Source organism: Phodopus roborovskii, unplaced genomic scaffold (genome assembly GCF_943737965.1).
Source record: "Phodopus roborovskii unplaced genomic scaffold, PHOROB, whole genome shotgun sequence".
NCBI lineage: Eukaryota > Metazoa > Chordata > Mammalia > Rodentia > Cricetidae > Phodopus > Phodopus roborovskii.
The window spans coordinates 9,352,935-9,373,242 of NW_026126410.1; the positions used below are offsets into that span (position 1 = coordinate 9,352,935).

General features: G+C 35.7%; 1 protein-coding gene across 2 annotated transcripts in view; it reads left to right on the plus strand.

Annotated features, from left to right (window-relative positions):
• Fbxo8 (F-box protein 8) overlaps positions 1-19,456 on the plus strand; it is a 44,953-nt gene extending 25,497 nt beyond the window's left edge. For both annotated transcript variants that reach the window (XM_051182442.1, XM_051182443.1), the window contains exons 4-6: positions 14,921-15,039; positions 17,084-17,280; positions 18,618-19,456. In XM_051182442.1, coding sequence (XP_051038399.1) covers positions 14,921-15,039; positions 17,084-17,280; positions 18,618-18,805 — 504 coding nt within the window. In that variant the 3' untranslated portion in view covers positions 18,806-19,456. The remainder of the gene's footprint in view (positions 1-14,920; positions 15,040-17,083; positions 17,281-18,617) is intronic.
• Positions 19,457-20,308: the final 852 nt, after the last annotated feature.

The window sequence follows — 20,308 nt, forward strand, 5'->3', positions numbered from 1 at the left end:
TGGACCTATCTACAGTCTTCTACACACCAGCATCCAGTTATGCCAGCACCATTTGTTGAAGATGCTTACTTTTTTCCATTGTATAGTTTTACCTTCTTAGTCAAAAATCATGTGTTCAAAGGTGTGTGGGTTAATATCAGGGTTTTCAATTTGATTCCATTGGTCTACCTATCTGTTTTTTGTGCCAATATCAAGCTGTTTTCTGGACTATAGCTGTATAGTAGTGCTTGAAGTCAGGGATGGTGATGCCTCTGGAAGTTCCTTTATACAGGGTTGTTTTGGCTACCCTGGGTCTTTTGTTTTTCCATATAAAGTTGAGTATTGTTCTTTCAAGGTCTGTGAAGAATTGTGCTGGGATTTTGATGGGATTTGCATTGAATCTGTAGATTGCTTTTAGCAAGATTGCCATTTTTACTATGTTGATCCTGCCTGTCCAAGAGCATGGGAGATCTTTCCATTTTCTGGATCTCCTTTAATTACTTCCTTGAAAGACTAGAATTCCTTAGTATATAGGTCTTTCACTTGTTTGGTTAATATTACCCCAAAATACTTTTTGTTGTTTGTGGCTATTGTAAAGGGTGATTTTTCTCTGATTGCTTTCTCAGCCTATTTATCATCTGTACATAGTAGGGCTACTGATTTTTTTTCTTTTTTCTCTATGTATTTATTTATTTGAGTTGATCTTGTATCCTGCCACTTTGCTGAAGGTGTTTATCAGCTGTAGGAATTCCTTGGTAAAGTTTTTTGGGTCACTTATTTAAACTATCATATCTGCAAATAGTGGGTTTTTTTTTTTCCTTTGTCCTATTACACCAGCTAGAACTTCAAGTACAATATTGAAGAAATTTGGAGAGCGTGAATAACCTTGTCTTGTTTCTGATTTTAGAGGAATTGTGTTGAATTTCTCATCATTTAGTTTGATGTTGGCTGTTGGTTTACTACATATTGCTTTTATTATGTTTAGGTATTTAGGTATGTTCCTGTTATCCCTGATCTCTCCAAGAAGGGGTGTTGAATTTTTTCAATGAGTTTTTCAGCATTAGTGAGATAATCATGATTTTTATTTTTTAAATTTGTTTATATGGTGGATTACATTGATGCAATTTCACATGTTGAACCATCCCTGCATTCCTGGGATGAAGCCTACTTGGTAATGGTGGGTGATTTCTCTGATGTGTTCTTGGATTCGATTTTCCAGTATTTTATTGAGTATTTTTGCATCAATATTCCTGAGGGATATTGGTCTGTAGTTCTCTTTCTTAGTTATATCTTTGTGTGGCTTTGGTACCAAGGTAATTGTAGCCTCAAAAAAAAAGAGTTTGGGAATGAACCTTCTGCTTCTATTGTGTGAAACAATTTGAGGAGTGTTGGTATTAGCTCTTTGAATTTCTGGTAGAATTCTGCACTGAAGCCATCTGGCCCTGAACCTTTTTTTTTTTTTTTTTTTTTTTTTGGGAGGGGGGGGGAGACTTGATGACTGATTCTATTTCATTAGGGATTATAGGTCTATTTAAATTGCTCATCTGTTCTTGATTTAATTTTGGTAAGTGATAGTTATCGAGAAATTTGTCCACTTGCTTTTAATTTTCAAATGTTATGTAGTACAGGTTTTCAAAGTATGACCCGAAGAGTCTCTGGATTTCCTCAGCGACCATTGTTATATACCCCTTTTCATTTCTGATTTTGCTAATTTGCATGTTCTCTCTCTCTCTGCTTTTTGGTTAGTTTGGAAGAAAGTTTGTCTATCTTGTTGATTTTCTTGAATAACCAACTCTTTGTTCATTGGTTCTTTGTATTGTTTTCTTCGTTTCTACTTGATTGATTTCATCCCTCAAATTGATTATTTCCTGGTGTCAACTCCTCCAGGTTGCTTCTTTTCGTTCTAGAGTTTTCAGTTGTGCTGTTAATTCTCTAATGTGACTATCCTCCATTTTGTTCATGTGGGCACTTAGTGTTATGAACTTTCCTCTTATTATCGCTTTCAAAGTGTCCCATAAGTTCGGGTATGTTGTGTCTTCATCCTCATTGAAATCTAGGAAGTCTTTAATTTCTTTCTTTATTTCTAACTTGACCCAGGAATGGTACAATTGCATATTGTTCCATGTCCATGAGTTTGTAGTGTTTCTACAATTTGTGTTGTTGTTGAATTCTAATTTTAAAGCATAGTGGTCTGCTAAGAAACAGGTAAGATGTAGGTGCTTATTCAAGTTTTATTTTATTTTATTTTTTTATCTGTTGAGGTTTGCTATGTTGCTGAGTATGTGTTCGATTTTCAAGAAGGTTCCATGTGGAGCTGAGAAGAAGGTATATTCTTTCGTGTTTGGGTGGAATGTGTGAGGTTTTATTTGAGATGTAAGTTTTGGTAATATTTATTTTACGAATATGGGTTCCTTTGTATTTGGGGTATAGATGTTCAGAATTGAGACTTCATCCTGATAGATTTTTCCTGTCGTGAATATGAAATGACCTTTTTCATCTCTCTTGATTGATTTTAGTTTGAAGTCCAATTTGTTAGATATTAGGATAGCTACACTCGCTTGTTTCTTGGTTCCATTTGATTGGGAAATCTTTTCCCAACTCTTTACTCTGGGGTAGTATCTGTCTTTGAAGTTGAGGTATGTTTCTTGTATGCAGCAGAAAGATGGATTCTGTCTTTGTATCCTTTCTGTTAGCCTATGTTTTTTATTGGTGAGTTAAGACCGGTAATATTGAGGGAAGTTAAGGATAATTGATTGTTAACTCTTGTTTGTTTTGGATTTGGTGGTGGTGGTAGTATTGTAAATAGGTTTACCCCCACTTTTTCTTTTGACTTCTGGTAAAGTGGGATTATCTATTGTCTGTGTTTTCTTGAGTGTGGTTAACTTTGTTGGGTTGGAATTTTCGTTCCAGAACTTTCTGTAAGGCTGGATTAGTTGATATGTATTATTTAAATCTGGTTTTGTCATGGCATATAATTTATAGTCATATTGTGATTGAAAGCTTTGCTGGGTATAGTAGTCTGGGTTGGCATCCGTGGTCTTTTAGTGTTTCTAGAACATCTATGTAGGACCTTCTGGCTTTCAGAGTTTCCATGGAGAAGTCAGGTGTAATTCTGATAGGTCTGTTTTTATATGTTACTTGGCCTTTTACCTTTGCTGCTCTTAATATTCTTTACTTATTCTATATGTTTGGTTTTGTTTGTTTGTTTTTTTGGTCCAGACTATTTGGTGTTTGGTAAGCTTCTTGTCCTTCAGATTGGGAAAGTTTTCTTCTATGAACTGGGCTTCTTTGCCTTCTATACCTATTATTCTTAGGTTTGGTCTTTTCACAGTGTCCCACATTTCCTGGATATTTTGTGTTAAGGATTTGTTGGATTTAAGATTTACTTTAGTGGATGAATCTACTTCCTCTGCTTTGTGTTCAGCACCTGGGATTCTCTCTCCCATTTCTTGTATTCTGTTTGTTATGCTTGCATCTGTAGTTCCTGATGGTTTACCCAGTTTTTCTATTTCTAACAAACCTTCAGTTTGTGGTTTGCTTTTTGTTTTTTGTTTTTTTTTTTTTTTAATTATCTCTATTTAAGTTTTCAGGTCTTGAACTGTTTTTGAACTGTTTGAATGGTTTTCTTCATCTGTTTAATTGTTTTTTTTTTTTTCTTGGTTTTTCTTGCTTTCTTTAAGAGATTTGTTGATTTCTTGCATTTTTTGGTTCATCTTTTCCTCTATTTCTTCTCGTTTTTTGTTTGTTTTTTCTTCCATTTCTTTAAGGGATTTTCTCATATCCTCTTTGAGGACTTCTATTATTTTCATGAAGTTGTTTTTAAGGTCATTCTTTTCTGCTTCATCTGGGTTGGTGTGTTCAGGTCTTGTTGGTGTAGAGTCCCTAGATTCTGGTGGTGTTATATTGGTCTTTCTATTGTTGAATGTGTTCTTGTACTGCAATCTTCCCATCTCTTCTTCCAGTGGGTACAGGTGAGGTATCTCTCTCTACTCTCCTTTCCAGGTAGGTATAGGTGGGTCAGGACTTCGATTTCTCTGGATGTCTGAGCTCTCTTGGAGTTGTCAAGCAGAGGGCATAGGGTTCCAAAACTGAGATGGGGCAGGCTCCAGATGTTCCAGCTTGCCAGGGCAGGTCCACTCAAGCAGTGGGCGTAGTGGGGTGAATACACAGAGCCAGACTGAGATGAGGTCAGGATCCTTCCGGGTGGTCCTTGTGCCAGGGTGGGTTTGCTACTGCAGAGCTGACCCAGGAAGATCCAAGGAAAGGATGAGTGGGGGAGGTTGAACCTGAACTGGCCCCAGACTCACCTCAAGCAGAAGGCAGAGGGGACCAAGATTGAGGTGAGGGCAGGCTCTGGTTGGCCCATCATGGTGGGGCAGGTACATTATGTGTAGGGCCAACCCAGGAAGTTCCAAGGAGGGGATGGGAGTGTTGTTGGACCTGAGCTGGCCAAACACTCATCTCAAGCAGAGGGCGTAGGAGGGCCAAGATTGAGAGGAAGGCAGGGTCTGGCATGGCTGGGTGGGTCCACTACATGCATGGCTGACCCAGGAAGTTCTAAGGAGAGGGCGTGGTCTACTCAAGGATTTGTAACACTAAGTGAAATTAGTAGACAGTGTTTTAGTGAACAGTGCATATGAGCAAGACTTTTCTTCATTTGAGTTAAGTTGTTATTATCAATTTAGATAAGTATACTTAGAAACCTTTATAATACATTCTTAGATATTTTACGTACTTTTAAAGGAAGATATCTTTTCTATCATTTCTTTTAGCATACTCTCTCTGACTAGGTTTTTCCCTTGATATAACCATAGTTTCAAATACATAATATCAATTTCCAGATTTAATATGTAAGATAGTTGCCTTTCTTGTCTGTCTTTAGCAATTGATGCTTAACAACATGGCTGCTATTTTTAGAAAACTAAATGATATCATCCCCTCAGCTTTTGAAAGTCTTCAATGATAAGCTTCCAGCAGCTTAATTGTGGCTTTCAAAATATGTGACTAGCATCAGTATAACATTAACTTTATTGTAATATATATTCCACAGTGTGTAGTAATCATTAGATTATTTAATGTTTTCTTCTTTCACCATAAACCTTTTAGGGATGCCTTCTTTAGAATCAGGATCCTAAGGCTGAACCATTCTAGGCCATAGTCATTCCTGTACAGTGATCTGCTGCTTATGATTTGGAGCAGTGCTGTAGCCTCTAAGAAGTAAATGTGTGGCATTTCCATGTATCCCACAGGAGGATCTTACCAAGCACCTTTTCCTTGTAGTAGTGATGTCACTTTGATTTGAAGTAAATAACCTCTATATTGTTTCCTCCTCCATAGAACAGGTAGTTAGAATACTAGTGGCATTAAATGCATTGAAGCAAATTAAATGGTTAGTGCTTCTAACTGCTCACCAGCTATGTCTAGTTATGTATTCCCCAGATACAGCTTCAGTAGCTCATGATTTGTAGAACCAGATGCTGTTCTGGGCATTGAAGTTCCTCTTGAACCTTTAGATGCTAGTATATAACTCTTGGCAGCCTGTGTAGTGGTACTTCATAGTGTGCATCAGTCAGGTCAAGATCCTTAGACTTTGGTGAGATTTTTTTTACCTTTAGTAGTATATGCATGCTACTAAGTATATCTTAGTAGTGTGTGACATGTATATACAGTAACATGTTGTTTTGATGAATGTGTTCCTCTACTCATAAGGCTTTAAGAAAATGTTGATTATTTCAAAAAATACTTTAGAGCTCCTAAATATATTTCAAATGTTCGTATATCTAGGGATGTTCAAATGTCTAGGGATCATGGTGAAACTATAACTTTGTAGAGTTGGATATATGTATACATATGCAAAATACAATATTTGCATATGACTCATATAGCAAGAATTCTAAATTACCTAATAGTCGTGTGTAAACATCACTTTCTCCTTAGTTTGGAATATTGCTAGACCCACTTTAGCTAATACAACTTCCTCTCCATGCTTTCTTTTCCAAGCCTAGAATCAGGTGAAGTTAGAATGGGCGTTTCCTAGAGTTTTGCCTCAGCTAAGAGCAGCTGTTTCAGAAACAATTACAGTGATGATTCTACATTTAATTGTTGGCAGTAGCTTGTGATTTGAGAAGAACCAACATATCACTCAGTCATTTTAATGATGCACCTTAGTCACAGGCTCTTAAGGGGTCTTTTAGTAACTCACAGATGTGCTTCGTTTGTTTCAAGCTATTTTAATTAATAGGGATTTTCATTATTTAAAACTTAAATAACGAGGTTCATGCTATGTGTCTAATGCCACTGCTTTCTCTTTTGAAAAAAAAAAAAAACAGGCAGAAAAAGCTGTCCTGTATCTATCCTACATTTTCCTGCATTTCTATTTGAATTTTCATATACCTGTCTTTTACATGAGATTTGCTGTTGACACATTCTAGCCATAAGAAATTTCAGGCACATATGGCCAATACTCAGCCAGTTCTCGGCATCCTTCATTTTTATATACCACGAAGTCCTTGGAAGGCAAGATCCTGCCAGTTTAAGCAGTATCCATAAAGTGGTTTCTTCCTGAATCCTACACTTGAGCCAAAATAAGCTGTTTTTTCCACCCTCTGGAAATGTAGTGCTTGCTTCAATTACCACAGTAAGGGGATTTTAGTCATAGGGTACTGCCACTCTCCATGACTATCACTTCTCCACAGTTTGGACAATATGTGGCTCTGTTCTCTAGTTCTTGGTGTGCCCTTTCTTCTTAGTTCTATGCAGGGTCAAACCTTCCAGTAAATAACTTCATTTTGGGTATATCAGTAATAGGAAAGCTCACTACTCTTAAGGGGAAAAAAGTCTTTCTTCAAAGGTTTCTTGTCCCTGGTCACTTTTTGTGAGGAAAAGAGTTTTGGCAACAGAGACAGGTATAACTTTATTTGTACAAAAGGTCCGCTTTTCAGAATCTTTCCCTGTGTCTGTAACACCTCTGAAAAGGCATGGGGAAAGCTAAAAAACTAAAGCCATTTGTTGTGGTTTGTTTGTTTTTCGAAGCATGGTTTCACTGTATTGCTTTGGAGCCTATACTAGAACTTGCTTTGTAGGCCAGGCTATCCTCAAACTCACAGTGACCTGCCTGCCTCTGCCTCCTGAGTGCTGGGGTTAAAGGCGTGCACCATCAATGCCCGGCTTAAGATGGCCCATTGTGTATGCTCTTAAAGGCATGTATCATTTCAAAATTACTAAAGGTCTCTAAGTATGTGAGAAGGCTATACACACTGACAGAAGAGAAAAAATATTGCAAAATTTAATGTATAAAACAAGGTAAATTAATTAGATAAACCTGTAAGTTTCACATCAATATGTCTTATGCATTTGGTTCACTGCAAGTAAAGAGTGACTTTCATTTGCAAGCAGATACCCTCATATAAATCATTCTTAATTTTCTAAGCTTTGTTGTTTTCTTTTTTCATTATGATTAGGTAAGGTTAAGAAGTGCTAGACTGAACAAGGTCAGTGGATTTCATGCTTACCTTAGCATTCTGCAGTGCTATAGGAAAGAAACCACTGTCAGACAGCAGAGCGGTCTCCCTAAGCATTGTTTGTGTTCTTGGACAGTGGACACTTGAGTGTGGCCTGTTCAGGGTTATCTGTAGGCGCTCTCATCTGTTACTGTCTGGAAAGTGTAATTTTTAAAGCATAGTGTAGCTGTTAAACTTTAAATTATTCTTAATATAAATGCTGTAGCCCATTCAAACTTTCTATTTTGCCATGATTAAAATAAGTGAAAATTTACATGTCAGTTCTCATGAAAGAAAAAGTAGAAACCTAGATGGAACTAACTTGTGTTATAACCATTTTTGCTAAAATTTAAATAGTATTAAAGCCTTCAAAATAATCAACCAATATGGGCTTTGCTTTCACTTTCACTTTTTGCTTTTTTAATTTTTTTGTTTTGTTTTTCAGTTTTTCGATACAGAGTTTCTCTGTATAACAACCCTGGCTGTCCCAGAACTCTCTTTGCAGACCAGGCTGGACTCCAACTCAGAGATCCACCTGCCTCTGCCTCCTGAGTGCTGTTTTTTTTTCCTTTCTCTCTTTTTTTTATTTAAATTAGAAATAATCTTATTTTATATATCAATCCCAGTTTCCTCCATCTCCCATTCTCCCATGCCTCCCCACCAACCCCATCCCATCCCTCCTCTCCTCCATAGAAAGGGTGAGGCCTTCCATTGGGGATCATCAAAGTCTGTCGCATCATTTGGGTCAGAACTTAGGCCCTCCCCAATGTGTCTAGGATAAGAGAGTATCCCTCTTTGGGGAGTGGGCTCCCAATGTCCATTCATACACTTCGTATAAATGCTGTTCCATTACCAGAGGCCCCATAGACTGCCCAGTCCTCCTAACTGTCCACCCACATGCAAGGAAACTATGCTAGTTTCCAAGCTGTCAGTCAGGCCCATGAGCTCCCCCTTGTTCAGGTCAGCTGTTTCTGTAGGTTTCCCCAACATTTTAAAATATTTTTTATTTGCATTTTATGTGCATTGGTGTTCTGCCTGCAAGAATATCTGTGAGGATTTCAGATCGCCTAAACAGGAATTGTAGACAATTGTGAGATGCCATGTGGGTGCTGGGACTTGAACCCTGGTCCTCTGGAAGAGCAGCCAGTACTCCCAGTTGCTGAGCCATCTCTCCAGTCCCCCACTTTTTTGCCTTCTTAACATCCTGCCCTGTCTAGCAGGCTTACAAAGCACTGTACATTCTGGCTGTGCTTTCTGTCTTCTCTGCTATTGTTCATCTGCTTTGCTCCAGCTTTCCCTTCTCTGTCAATCTGACTTGCATAGTTCAAAATTATCTTTAAAAATATTCTTTGTTTTCTTTCTCTCAATAGCTACTTTTTTCCGTCTTCTCCACTGTTTATTGACATTTTCAGGTAAGTGTGCTGTACTTGGTCCCCCTACATCACCTCATTCTTTATGTGGTGGTTTTGAACTTGACTCAGTCTACAGAGAGACTTCTGAAGGTCACTACATTCTTTTTCCCCATCTGTAATTATGGTTTCCTTGTTTCCCATTCATCTTCTGGAACTGTAAAAGGAAACTTGCTATGCTCTGTCATTCATGGTCATGGTGCCATAAAATATTCTCTCAAGGCTTTTACTGTTTAGGAAACAGGCTCAGGAAGTTCAAGTCATTGCTTATTCTCGCCTCATCAGGTGGCAGCACTGAGCTCAGAGCCATGGTTTGCTACCACTTCAGCAAACTGTGCTCTTGTAACTCTACTGAGGCACTGCTTCCTTTGGTAACTCAGGGATTTGTTTTGTTCGTTTTGTTTTAATTTGTTTTTGTTTTGTCTTATATTTTTGTTTGATGTTTTGTGTATAAATGTCTGTATGTGTGTGGTTTTTATTTTTATTTAAAACTGGGTCTTAGGTATAGTCTTAGGCAGCCTACAACTTGCTGCACAGCCTAGGCTAGCCTCAACTGTCCTGCCTCAGCTTCTTTGGTACTGTATGTATCCTTTTTTAAAATCTCAGTCACTTAGATTCTGAGACAGTTTTTTGTCATCTTCCTTACCTCTGATATTTCTTGTTCAACATCTTTAATCTTTATGTACTCACTTTGTTTTTAACTCTTACTGGGGAGACCATGTTTATAAGTTTTTTTAAAATGTATTTTTAGTATTTCTTTGAGGATTTGATATGTGCATACCCATGCATCATATCCCCCCAACTTCCCCACATTCTCCTCTATTTCCTCCCAACTTTGTGTCCTTTATATTTTTATTTATTTTGTTTGTTTGCTTATGAGTAGTGGTGTTTTGCCTGCCTGTATATTTGTGCATCACATGTGCCAACATGCTAGGAGAGACCACCAAATCCCCTGTTCCTGAAGTTAGAGAGTTGCAACCCACCATGTAGATACCGGGAGTCCAACTCCAGTCCTCTGAAAGACTTCTTAAAGGCTGTGCTGTTTCTCCAGCCTTGTCCTTTTATTTTATGTTTTTAATTTATTTAAAATATAATTTCACCAATACTCCTTACCTCTTTTTTGCCTCCCAATTCCTCTCAAATTCTGGGCTCTTTTTTCTTTCATTATTTTTACTACATATATTTTTACCACCTCATTTGTTCTAATCTATCTTGTTAGTAGTTAATGGCCTCTTAAATCTTTCTAGTTAATCTGTCGTTATTGTCACACACACACACCCATATGTGTCCCTCCTCCTTTGCCTACCCTCATTCTCTTCCTTTTCCCCTCTCTCATCTTGGAATCAAGCCCAGGGTCCTGCATATGCATACAATGAACAAGTACTGTAGCAACTGAGCTCTCCCTAGGCCTTAACACCCTTATTTATTGTTTGAGGCAGAGTCTCACATACTCCACGTTGGCCTCAAACTCCTTGAACTACTAATCTTTCTGTCTCCACTTTCTGGATTCCAAGATTAAAAACATGTACAGCCAGTCCTAATTTTTGCTTGTTTATTTTTATTTGGTACTGGGGACGAAGCTTTATGTATGCTAGACAAGCAATCCTGAGACCAGCTAAGCCGCATCTCTAGCCCATCTCTTGTTTCGTGGTTACTTTTTATAATCATTTCTCTCTTTAACAAGCCAGAAAAAATGGTTATATTTCACTTTTCATTAACTTGTGGTCTGGTGTCCAGCATATTTAACCAAATATGTTCATCTCTTAACTTCATTTGTGTGACATAAAGTTTTAAAATTTGGTGTTTTAATCTGTTGCTTCCTAGTTCTACTGTTTTTCTGTGTGCCCAAACTTGGATATCTGTGGTAGCCAACTAGTTAATTTATATCCCATTATTTTTTATATAGTTTAGTCATCCCCACTGATACTGTGTATGAATAGTAGTGAAACTATCTGTGTATACCTTGTTTTTTTCTATGCATGTGTAATTATGATAAACCTTAACTCAGTGAGGATAGTAAGATACAATATTAACAAAAAATTTATAACAGTATCTTGAAATAAAAAAGCATGTGTGTTCTTCAGTATGACTTAATAGAACTTCCACCTTTTCTTTTAAAGGAATCTATTTATGGGTTCCCTTTGCTGGCAAAGGGGACTTTTTAAAGTAAAATGCAGGTTAGTTGAACACAAGTACTGTAACACCAAGACAACAGACTTCATAACCAGCATGGAACTTGTATCATTTATAACAGGGACACAAGTCAGATGAGGTAGGACTGAGAAGCTTGTGACCTCACACTGTTCAATATGATGTTTAATTTAAAACTTAAGAAGTTTTAGGAAATATTTCTATAATTCCACATATGAGATGTATGTATTTTTAATCAAGGTTGGCTAAATAGCAGTTCAGTCAGAAAGCAGAACCACAATAAGAAAGGATTGTTATATTGCAAATTCAAGTTGTAGACCATCACTTCACTTTGTGATATAGCATTCACAGGTTTTCGCATATATGTAGATAGAACATTACAAATCTTGCTAGAAAATTAAACAGTGTTATAAACTCAAGTTGAGACTTCTCTGAAATACTTAGTACTTCCCTCTCTCCTGAAAACAGCCCAACTTTGTATATTATATTGCTTTTTGCGCTCATGATACAATATGAACTGAGATGGTCTTCTTCAGTGTTTCCCTCATTCAAAGCTATTGAGTCCATCCCATTTCTTCAAATCTCATCCAAGTGTCCTAGCTTCTAGTAATTATTTCTCTCATTGAACTGATAAAATGTTCATTTTTACATGTTCATTTAAGCTTTATTCAACCATTGTGTACTATCAATTTATCTTATGAATATGTTTTAGTTATTTGTCTGTCTCTTCTTTGGGTAAAATACTTTGTCTTACTCTACTCAGTTTATAACCCTGTATACCATATCTATGTAAAGCCTTTGAGAAGGATGCATACAGAGAGACACGTAAATAGGCATGCACATGGATCTGTTGTATAAACTAGCCTCTGGGTATTCATTATAGGTAACTATAAAGTTTAAGTGGGTACTTCTTCAAATTCTCTAAATCTTTGGGGCTGATTAGATGGCTCAATCAGTCAAGGTGCCCACACCTATTAATGGTCTTCTAGAGACTCCTTTAGGGGTAAATCCTTGTGTCAATTTTTTTTTATGAAACAAATATTAATAGGTAAGCCAAGTGGTGGTGGTGTGCACCTATAATCTCTGCATCTAGGAGGCAAAGACAGGCAGATCTCTGAGATCCAGGCCTGATCTACAAAGAAAGTTCCAAGACAGCCTAGAGCTACCCAGAGAAACCTTGTCTCAAACTTCCCCCTGCTCCCCACTCAAAAAAAGAAAAAAAAAAGAACAGGTAGAAAGAAAAAGAAAAACAGAAAAGAAAGAAATAGGCTGTTAGTGTGGTGATCATTATGAGTTTGTCTTTTTCTGAAGAAATATTAGGCATAATGTCTGTTTTCCTAAATTTTATTCACCTCCCACAATAACATTTCTGTAGAAGTACTTTTAAGGAACATCTGCTTTGACCAATAATTTCAACTTCTTACCTTATCTTTATGCCTTAGGGCAGCTCACTACAAGATGGAACACCATTTTGGTCTATTACATTTACCTAACAAATAACTTTTCGAATTCTCTACAAGTGAAAACTAGCCGCTACACACTGATCACAACATAAGCCATTCTAAAAGTTGAACAGAATTTGCATTAGGAATTAAAATTTAAATAAACAATGGGATTAAATAAGTAAATATGTAATTAAGGTAGTAAATTTGAAACTTAAGTATATTTTGGAAAATGAAAAAAGAAGAATCAAGCAGATGACAGACTGAACAGCTGAGCTATAGGTGTTCTTTCTTACCTGTTGCTACTTCGAACTGATCCTCTGCTTGCTGGTTATTTCTCCTCTGCCTACCTGGGCTGACCAAACTGGCACCTGTCTCCTTTCCTCATAAAAACAATAAAGTTGGCTTATTTCAGGTCATTTCCCCAGTTTTCAGGATTGAGTTTAAAACTGCATCTGTGCTTAATTCTTCACATTCAATTATTTTAGAGAACTTAGATATGTAAGTATTCAAAACATATGTTCTGTAAAAAGGAAGTGACCAACAGTCATAAATATATTTTATGATACTTAATGGGCCAAATTTCAAGGTTAGTGTGTAACTAAGTAGCATTAGATGATGTTGAAATGGCACCATCCTGTATCTAGAGAAGCATAAATTTATTTTTGTGTGTAATTTTAACAGGGAGACTAGAATTAATTTATATCTTCTAAATGGTAATTTTGATATAAATAAAGTATTGTAATACATAATAAACATTCCATTTTCTGTAAATCACTTGAGGTAAAATTAAACACCAGAATAATTCTCAGGTAGTTTTATCATTTGGCAAACAAATATGATTCACTTTTTGCTAGATAGATCAATTAAACATATAGTCAACTCTCAATTATTCAGACTAATGGAGGAAAGGATGGAACAAGCATCAAAATTTGTCTAGTCCCCACCCCTTCAAGCACTGCAAAAAAAGCCTCACTACAAAAAAAAAAAAAAAAAAAAAGACAAAAGAAAAAAGGCTTTCTAGCTTATCTTAGTACATCATATAGCCTTTGTTTCAAGAGTCAGTGCAAGATGCTTAAACTGACAGGAAAGCTTCATGCTACCATAGTCTGCTCTTCTTTGTGTGCATTTTATAGTCGCTGCCCTAGCTTTGCTTTTATAGTATTACAGTATACATGAAAAGTTGATAATGTTGCTGTTAAGATTCTGATGGCTTGTAAAATCAGCTTTATATAAAAAGCTTTATCATTGAATTGCACTCTGTAGATAATTATTACCTTTCAAAAGCATTACCTCATGCTACCAAATTGCTTTTTAAAAAACTTAATACAAAATTTTAATGAGAACGTTTTTATCTTTGAGAGTCTTTCATAAAAATTATTCCAACTTTAAAATTATAATGTGTGCAATATTTCTGAGTGAAGAGATGCTGAAAGAATTTATGTATGTTGCATGTACATTATATGTTATTTTCTCTGCCAGTTAGCTGCACACATTATACTAGTATCCAGACACATAGATTCATGGGAATGCATGTATCTGGAGAACTACAAGTTGAAATAAACCTATCTGCCTTTTATTTCAATAACTGCACATTCAAATGAACCTGACATTTATTTGAATGTGACCTTCATACATGTGAAAGAACATTGCTTTCAGCATTTGGGGGTTTTTTGTTGTTGACGTTTTTGTTGTTATTGATTTTTAAGTGAAAGGTAGATACAAATGTAAGGGTAATGCTTCTCTGAACAACTCTGCATGCAGAGAAAAGGAAATTCAAAGATAAAATTGACAAGCACACCTGAAATTTTTAGTCTTCTTTGCTTTCTCTCGGTGGTCCTTTAACTAGATGCTTATAAAATGGAGTGGTCCTGAAAGCCAAAGTAGTAAAACCATGAGTCGACCTGGAGTTCAGCCTGCTTCCCTGTAACTTAAATAATGTGATTATCTTTATTTCCAGAACAAAATTGTTAGTGTTTCATTTGGAGAATCTAATTGTGTGGGGTTTTTTTTTTCCTCAAAAGGCTATTTCCTTAAAATGTATACCACAGTATATATCTGAACTTTAAATGAATCATGCTTTTTCTTAGTAAAGGGAAGTATCTGTGGCAAAGTTCATTTTATAGACTACATCATGGCTTGTACATATCCCCTCCTAAATTGGTCTATATTTTTAATGCTTATTTTCACTTATCATGAACCAGAAAATAGGATATCTTCATGAATCTTAACTTTGAATTTCCTACTTTTCGTTGCATGCATATTATCAACTATACATACTAGTTTTAGCTCAGGCTTAGTTTGTATCTTGCATGGTAAAGCTATAAACATTGCAGTAATGCTGGAAAGAACCAATGGCTATGGTTCTGCAATTGCCTAATTACTAAAATTAATAAATCAAGGCTGACTTTGCTTATGTAGACTTGTCTTTCTGCCTTAGGGAGTGAGCTACTTAATGTCCAAGGGTATCCTAGATGATTCGCCAAAGGAAATAGCAAAATTTATCTTCTGTACAAGAACACTAAATTGGAAAAAACTGAGAATCTACCTTGATGAAAGGTAAAGCAAAAATTAAATTTTCATCAAAAATGAGTTAAGTAATGTTTTTGTTAACTTTTACTTTAAAAGCTGTAGTTGCAAAATTGAGTAAAAACGTAGAAAAGATAACTATATCTTACAATTGATTTGACCTTTTCTTTCTTATTCTAATAAAAAAAATTGCCATTATGAAGGTAACAAATGACCACGTGTGTCCTAATATAATGCTTGTAAACAGCTATAATAACAGCACTCGGAAGCTGAGGCAGAAGGATCTCACATCTGTGGCCAGCCAGCAGCATAGAGTGAGGCATTATCTCAGAAGCATGAATAGATGCAAATTATAGATAGTCCTGCATCCCTGGAATTGCAAAATAAAATGAAGCAGCTTGTGGAATTTGCAGCCCTGGCTTTTCTTAATAGGTATCCATGAGCTAAGTGTTTAGTTAACCAGAAGTACTAAATCCTGAAACTGCCCATTTAAATATCTATTGTAAAGACAAATTGTAAACTTCAAAACCTAGAGGCTCTAAGGGTATGCATATAGTTACATAATATTTGCACAGATAATTATGCACTTGTTTAAAAACTCTGTAAAGGTGAAGCTGGAGAAATGCCTTACAGGTACAGGCACTTGTTTTTCTTACAGAGGATCAAGGTAAGGTTCCCAGTACCCACATGATGGATCGCAACTGTCTATAACTCAAGTTCCAGATCATTTGTCCTCTTCTGGTCTCAGTGGGCACTATATGCACATGGTACACAGACAGGCGTGCAGACTAAACACTCATACGTTTAAAACAAATGTTCTAAAAAGATGATATTTAGTGTTTCAGTCATGCAGGTAGAGATGATGGACCATAAGGCATTCTCATCTGGTGGTTATTCACTTGCGTCCTTATTAATTTCAGACATAACAATACTGAAAGAGCATCTACATCCTATGAAAGGTGTAAAGGTGTTGTTCTTAACTACTTTGTCTTCAAATGCTGCTGACCTAGAGACTGGTGCTTCTTCTGTGGATCTTTCTGTAAATATTTAGCTTTGCTGACCTTGTGCTCTCTGTTGCATTTGCTTATAATTTTGCCATTTGTCTTGTGCAAGTAGGCACAGGCCAACTATATAAACAAAACAGTATGGCCCTATCCCATTAAATCTGTTTACAAATACAAGTGGTGGGGCAGGGTTTGCGTACTAGATGTACACAAAATGAAAGCGATGATCATATAATCAAGTCTGAGTTTAGTAACAACTAGAAAATATTGTTACAAAGAGTCACTACATATTTAATGCTATAGGCTAAAATATATAACATATATGCATATGTTTATATAATATATAATATTTACATAATTATAAACACTTAAATATATATCCATAGAATTATTATACTCATATGTTGGGATGGTGAGCAGCCACTAAAAAGAATGAAGTGATTATTTCTTAAGACAAAACTGTTGACAATAAATTGTATATCAGGAAGGAAGAGCAGATTATAAAGCAGTGTGTAGTCTATGTGGGTTTATTTGAAGCCTACTTAAATGTCTCTTCCCTCTGAAAATGTGTTTTGGTACAGTATAGGCAGATTCCTTCTGAGTTTTAAAGGGCATGGACCCTAGTGCTGTTTGGACTTAGAGCAAAAGGCACTTGGAAAGCAGCAGCTTTTCTTTGTTTCTCTTGGGGGGGTTGGAGGTGCTATTTGTCTGTGTGTAGCCCAGACTGGCCTTGAACTCATGATCCTCCTGCCTCAGCTTCATGAATGCCACCACACCACAGCACACCAGCTGAACAACACTTTCAGTACTTCAACTTTCATTTTATAAGAATTCTGTACTTAACTTTATCTTGTTTTAGCCTCTTCGTGAAGAAATTCAAAATAGTTTACCTTTGTAAATAATCATATTTAATGGCTTTAAAAGGTAAGGATAATATATAATTTATAGGACTGACTGATATAGTAACCAATAATGAAGTACTTTTATATAAAAATGACAAATTACTATTTTTCATTTGTTTTAGAAATATTAACTGCAACTGACTGCACCCCTTTTCTCTCTTTCTGTAGGAGAGATGTCTTGGATGACCTTGTAACCTTGCATAATTTTAGGAATCAATTCTTGCCTAATGCATTGAGAGAATTTTTTCGTCACATTCATGCTCCTGAAGAGCGTGGGGAGTACCTTGAAACTCTCATAACAAAGTTCTCACATAGGTTCTGTGCTTGTAATCCTGACCTAATGCGAGAACTTGGCCTTAGTCCTGGTAAGGATAACTGTGTGTGTACAAGTGTGTGCAGACATGCATTTTACATTATTTTCCCAACTCCTACACCTGCAGGAAAAATAATCATAATAGGAATAATAGGAGTCCTTTTTTTCACTGTTCACTGTGGGGGAAACACTTCCATAAGTTGTAAATATTAGTTTACCTATCCTATTGCCACAGTGATGGCATGGATGGAACACTCTAAAGGACATGTATTTACCCTTTGCACATAACAAGTACACAGCTTTATGAAGAAGGTTAGACTAACTATGCACATTTTGTCAAGTTATTCTTACCTGTCATTTTTACCAGCTGATGTAAATTTTTGAAGCAAATAGATAACAATAATTTTCCACTAAAATTTGTTTTAATGCAAGTAGTTTTCAATATATATATATATATGTACAATATGTATATATATATATATATATATATACAAACACACACACACGTGAGCTAGTTCTCAAGTCTCATATGTGTACTTTCATTTTATAGATCTCCTTGTATCTTTGTGTTTAAAAATATGCTCATTAAACAATGATTGGAAAACAAAACATAGCTGTCGTCATATGAACTGTGCCAAAAATAAGATATAATGTTTAACATAACTTTCTTTCTTATGACTACAGGATTCTAAAATATAAATAGTATAGTACTGTGAATATCATGACAATATCTGTTGTGATATTGAGCATAAAGTATTGCCCTGTGGTTTTATGAAAAAAAGAAATTACTCTGCTGCCTGTACTCAGCTAGGGCAATGTTTTTCCTAAAGATTGATTTTTGAAGTTCATGTGCAGAGTCCATCCACCTTTAAAGCAAAAATAATTTAACAATCTAAAAAAATCCTTCACATTCTATTTTTAGTGCCAAGATAATACATTGAATGTCCATGAAAATGCTTTTAAATTAAATTAGGTTTTGTAAAAAGCATTCTTTGTAAATTTATCTTGATTTTTTAACAGGGAAGATGATAAGCTGGAGGTGTAATTTAGTTTAATTATAGTTGGATATAAATGTCCCATTTGAAAATGAAAGCAAATTCTGAAATGTTAAGTCAAATGCATTTTTATTATAAACTCCTAAAGCATCCTGAAGTTTCTTTGAAGTAGAGAGAGTGCCCATTTAATTAGTAATCAGACTGGGTGATTTACCTCAGTTTGCCCAGTCTTAGGTATTTTCCCAGGACAGAGGTTTGAAGACTAATCTGGAAGAAAAGCTTAGACTCACAGGGTGGGTTGGCCACCCTGTGAGATCTTCTGTGATATGAACTTTTGTCTCCTTAGCACCATAATAATAGCAAGATAATAATTGATATTTCCTTTTCCTCCAAGATGCTGTCTATGTCCTGTGCTACTCTTTGATTCTACTTTCCATTGACCTCAGTAGTCCTCATGTGAAGAATAAAATGTCAAAAAGAGAATTTATTCGAAATACCCGCCGTGCTGCTCAAAACATTAGTGAAGATTTTGTAGGACACCTTTATGACAATATCTACCTTATTGGCCACGTGGCTGCATAAAAGCACAACTATCGGGACTTCAACTTTTTCCTCCAGATTACAGCTATCCAGGAAAGGACTTAGCAGAAATGGGGTGGCATTAATGCTGGTCTCTCCAGCCTCTGTATACAGTCAAGCTTGAGTACACAGCATTCTTTTATTTCACTGTTTTCTAGTTTAGAATTTCAGAACTAACTAATTTTGATGAACTTTTCTTAATTTTGCTCATCATGTTTGCACAAAACAGCCACTGTATAACACAGCTGTTAGGGAATGTTAAACTGACATGTACTCTATAAGATGGAGTGTTTGTGCATTAGATTTGTCTGAAAACTATCCATTTCCATCCATGTAATGTATGCATATTTAACTAAAGAGATTTATAATCATAAGTATTTTATTGTAAAGATTTTAACTAAAGCTTTTCCTTTTCTCTTGAACTGAGTTTGGAAATTTATTTGACACTGATCTAAGTGTATTGTTGGCTTTGTCAAAGTTGGATCTGGCCCTGGAAACCAATACCAGCTTCCTATTTCTTTGAACTTTGAAAAGAGTGTTGATTTGTTACTATATTAATATACTATGCAAAACTGGCCTTATTTGTATAACATATATCATTTGATTCAATTTTTAAAATTTCTGGGTTAATAAAGTTTCAATATATCCTTTAAACATTTAGAATATTAAAAGTGTCAAAATTTATAAGTCACACTTCATTAGAACCTGAGGAAGTTTATACTTTCTTGTTTCTGAAATACTTGGGTCTTAACTATTTTCCTACTCTTGATCTATCTTCAAAGTTAATAAAGGATATTATGCTGTGAATCACATTATACACTCTTTCCTCTTCAAATACGTTTCAAGAAATTTCCATATGCTGTACCATGCTAGGTTACAGATGCCTAGACATAAGTTACTGCATTCATATGCACATACACAAGGTGGCACATGCTTGTGTAATGAGGATAAATGTGAATTTTTGTTTTCTAGTTAGTTATTTTTTGATGAATGATGTATTGACTTCTCCCTGTCTAACTCCCCCTCCCTTATAGAAGTCTCTCTTACCATCTGATATCTTCCTCCCTACCGCCCTTTTTCTCAATTTGACTATGTTTTTTAAAGCTTTATTTCCCTATTATTTTCTTCTTGATTTTCACACACTGCCTTTTTTTTTTTCAATGTTCAAACAGAAAATTGAACATTTTGCAGAGAAAGCCTGCATACTCCACTCAGATTCTACAATTACAGTTTCACTCTGTTCACTTCAGCATATATTTATCCATCCCTCCATCTATCAACTTAATGATTTTTAAACATATCAAGATTAGCTTCAAAAATATATATCCTTTGTTGCTAAGCACTCAAATTTATATATTATTGACTAGAGGTCTACATTTTTATCCTTCTTTTTTCTCTTTGAGGTAAAATTTATATTCAAGGAATGTAAAAAGTATTATGTCATTCTTTACAAATGCTGACCATGTACAAATTAAATTGATATGTCAGTTATTTGAAGTCTCTTAG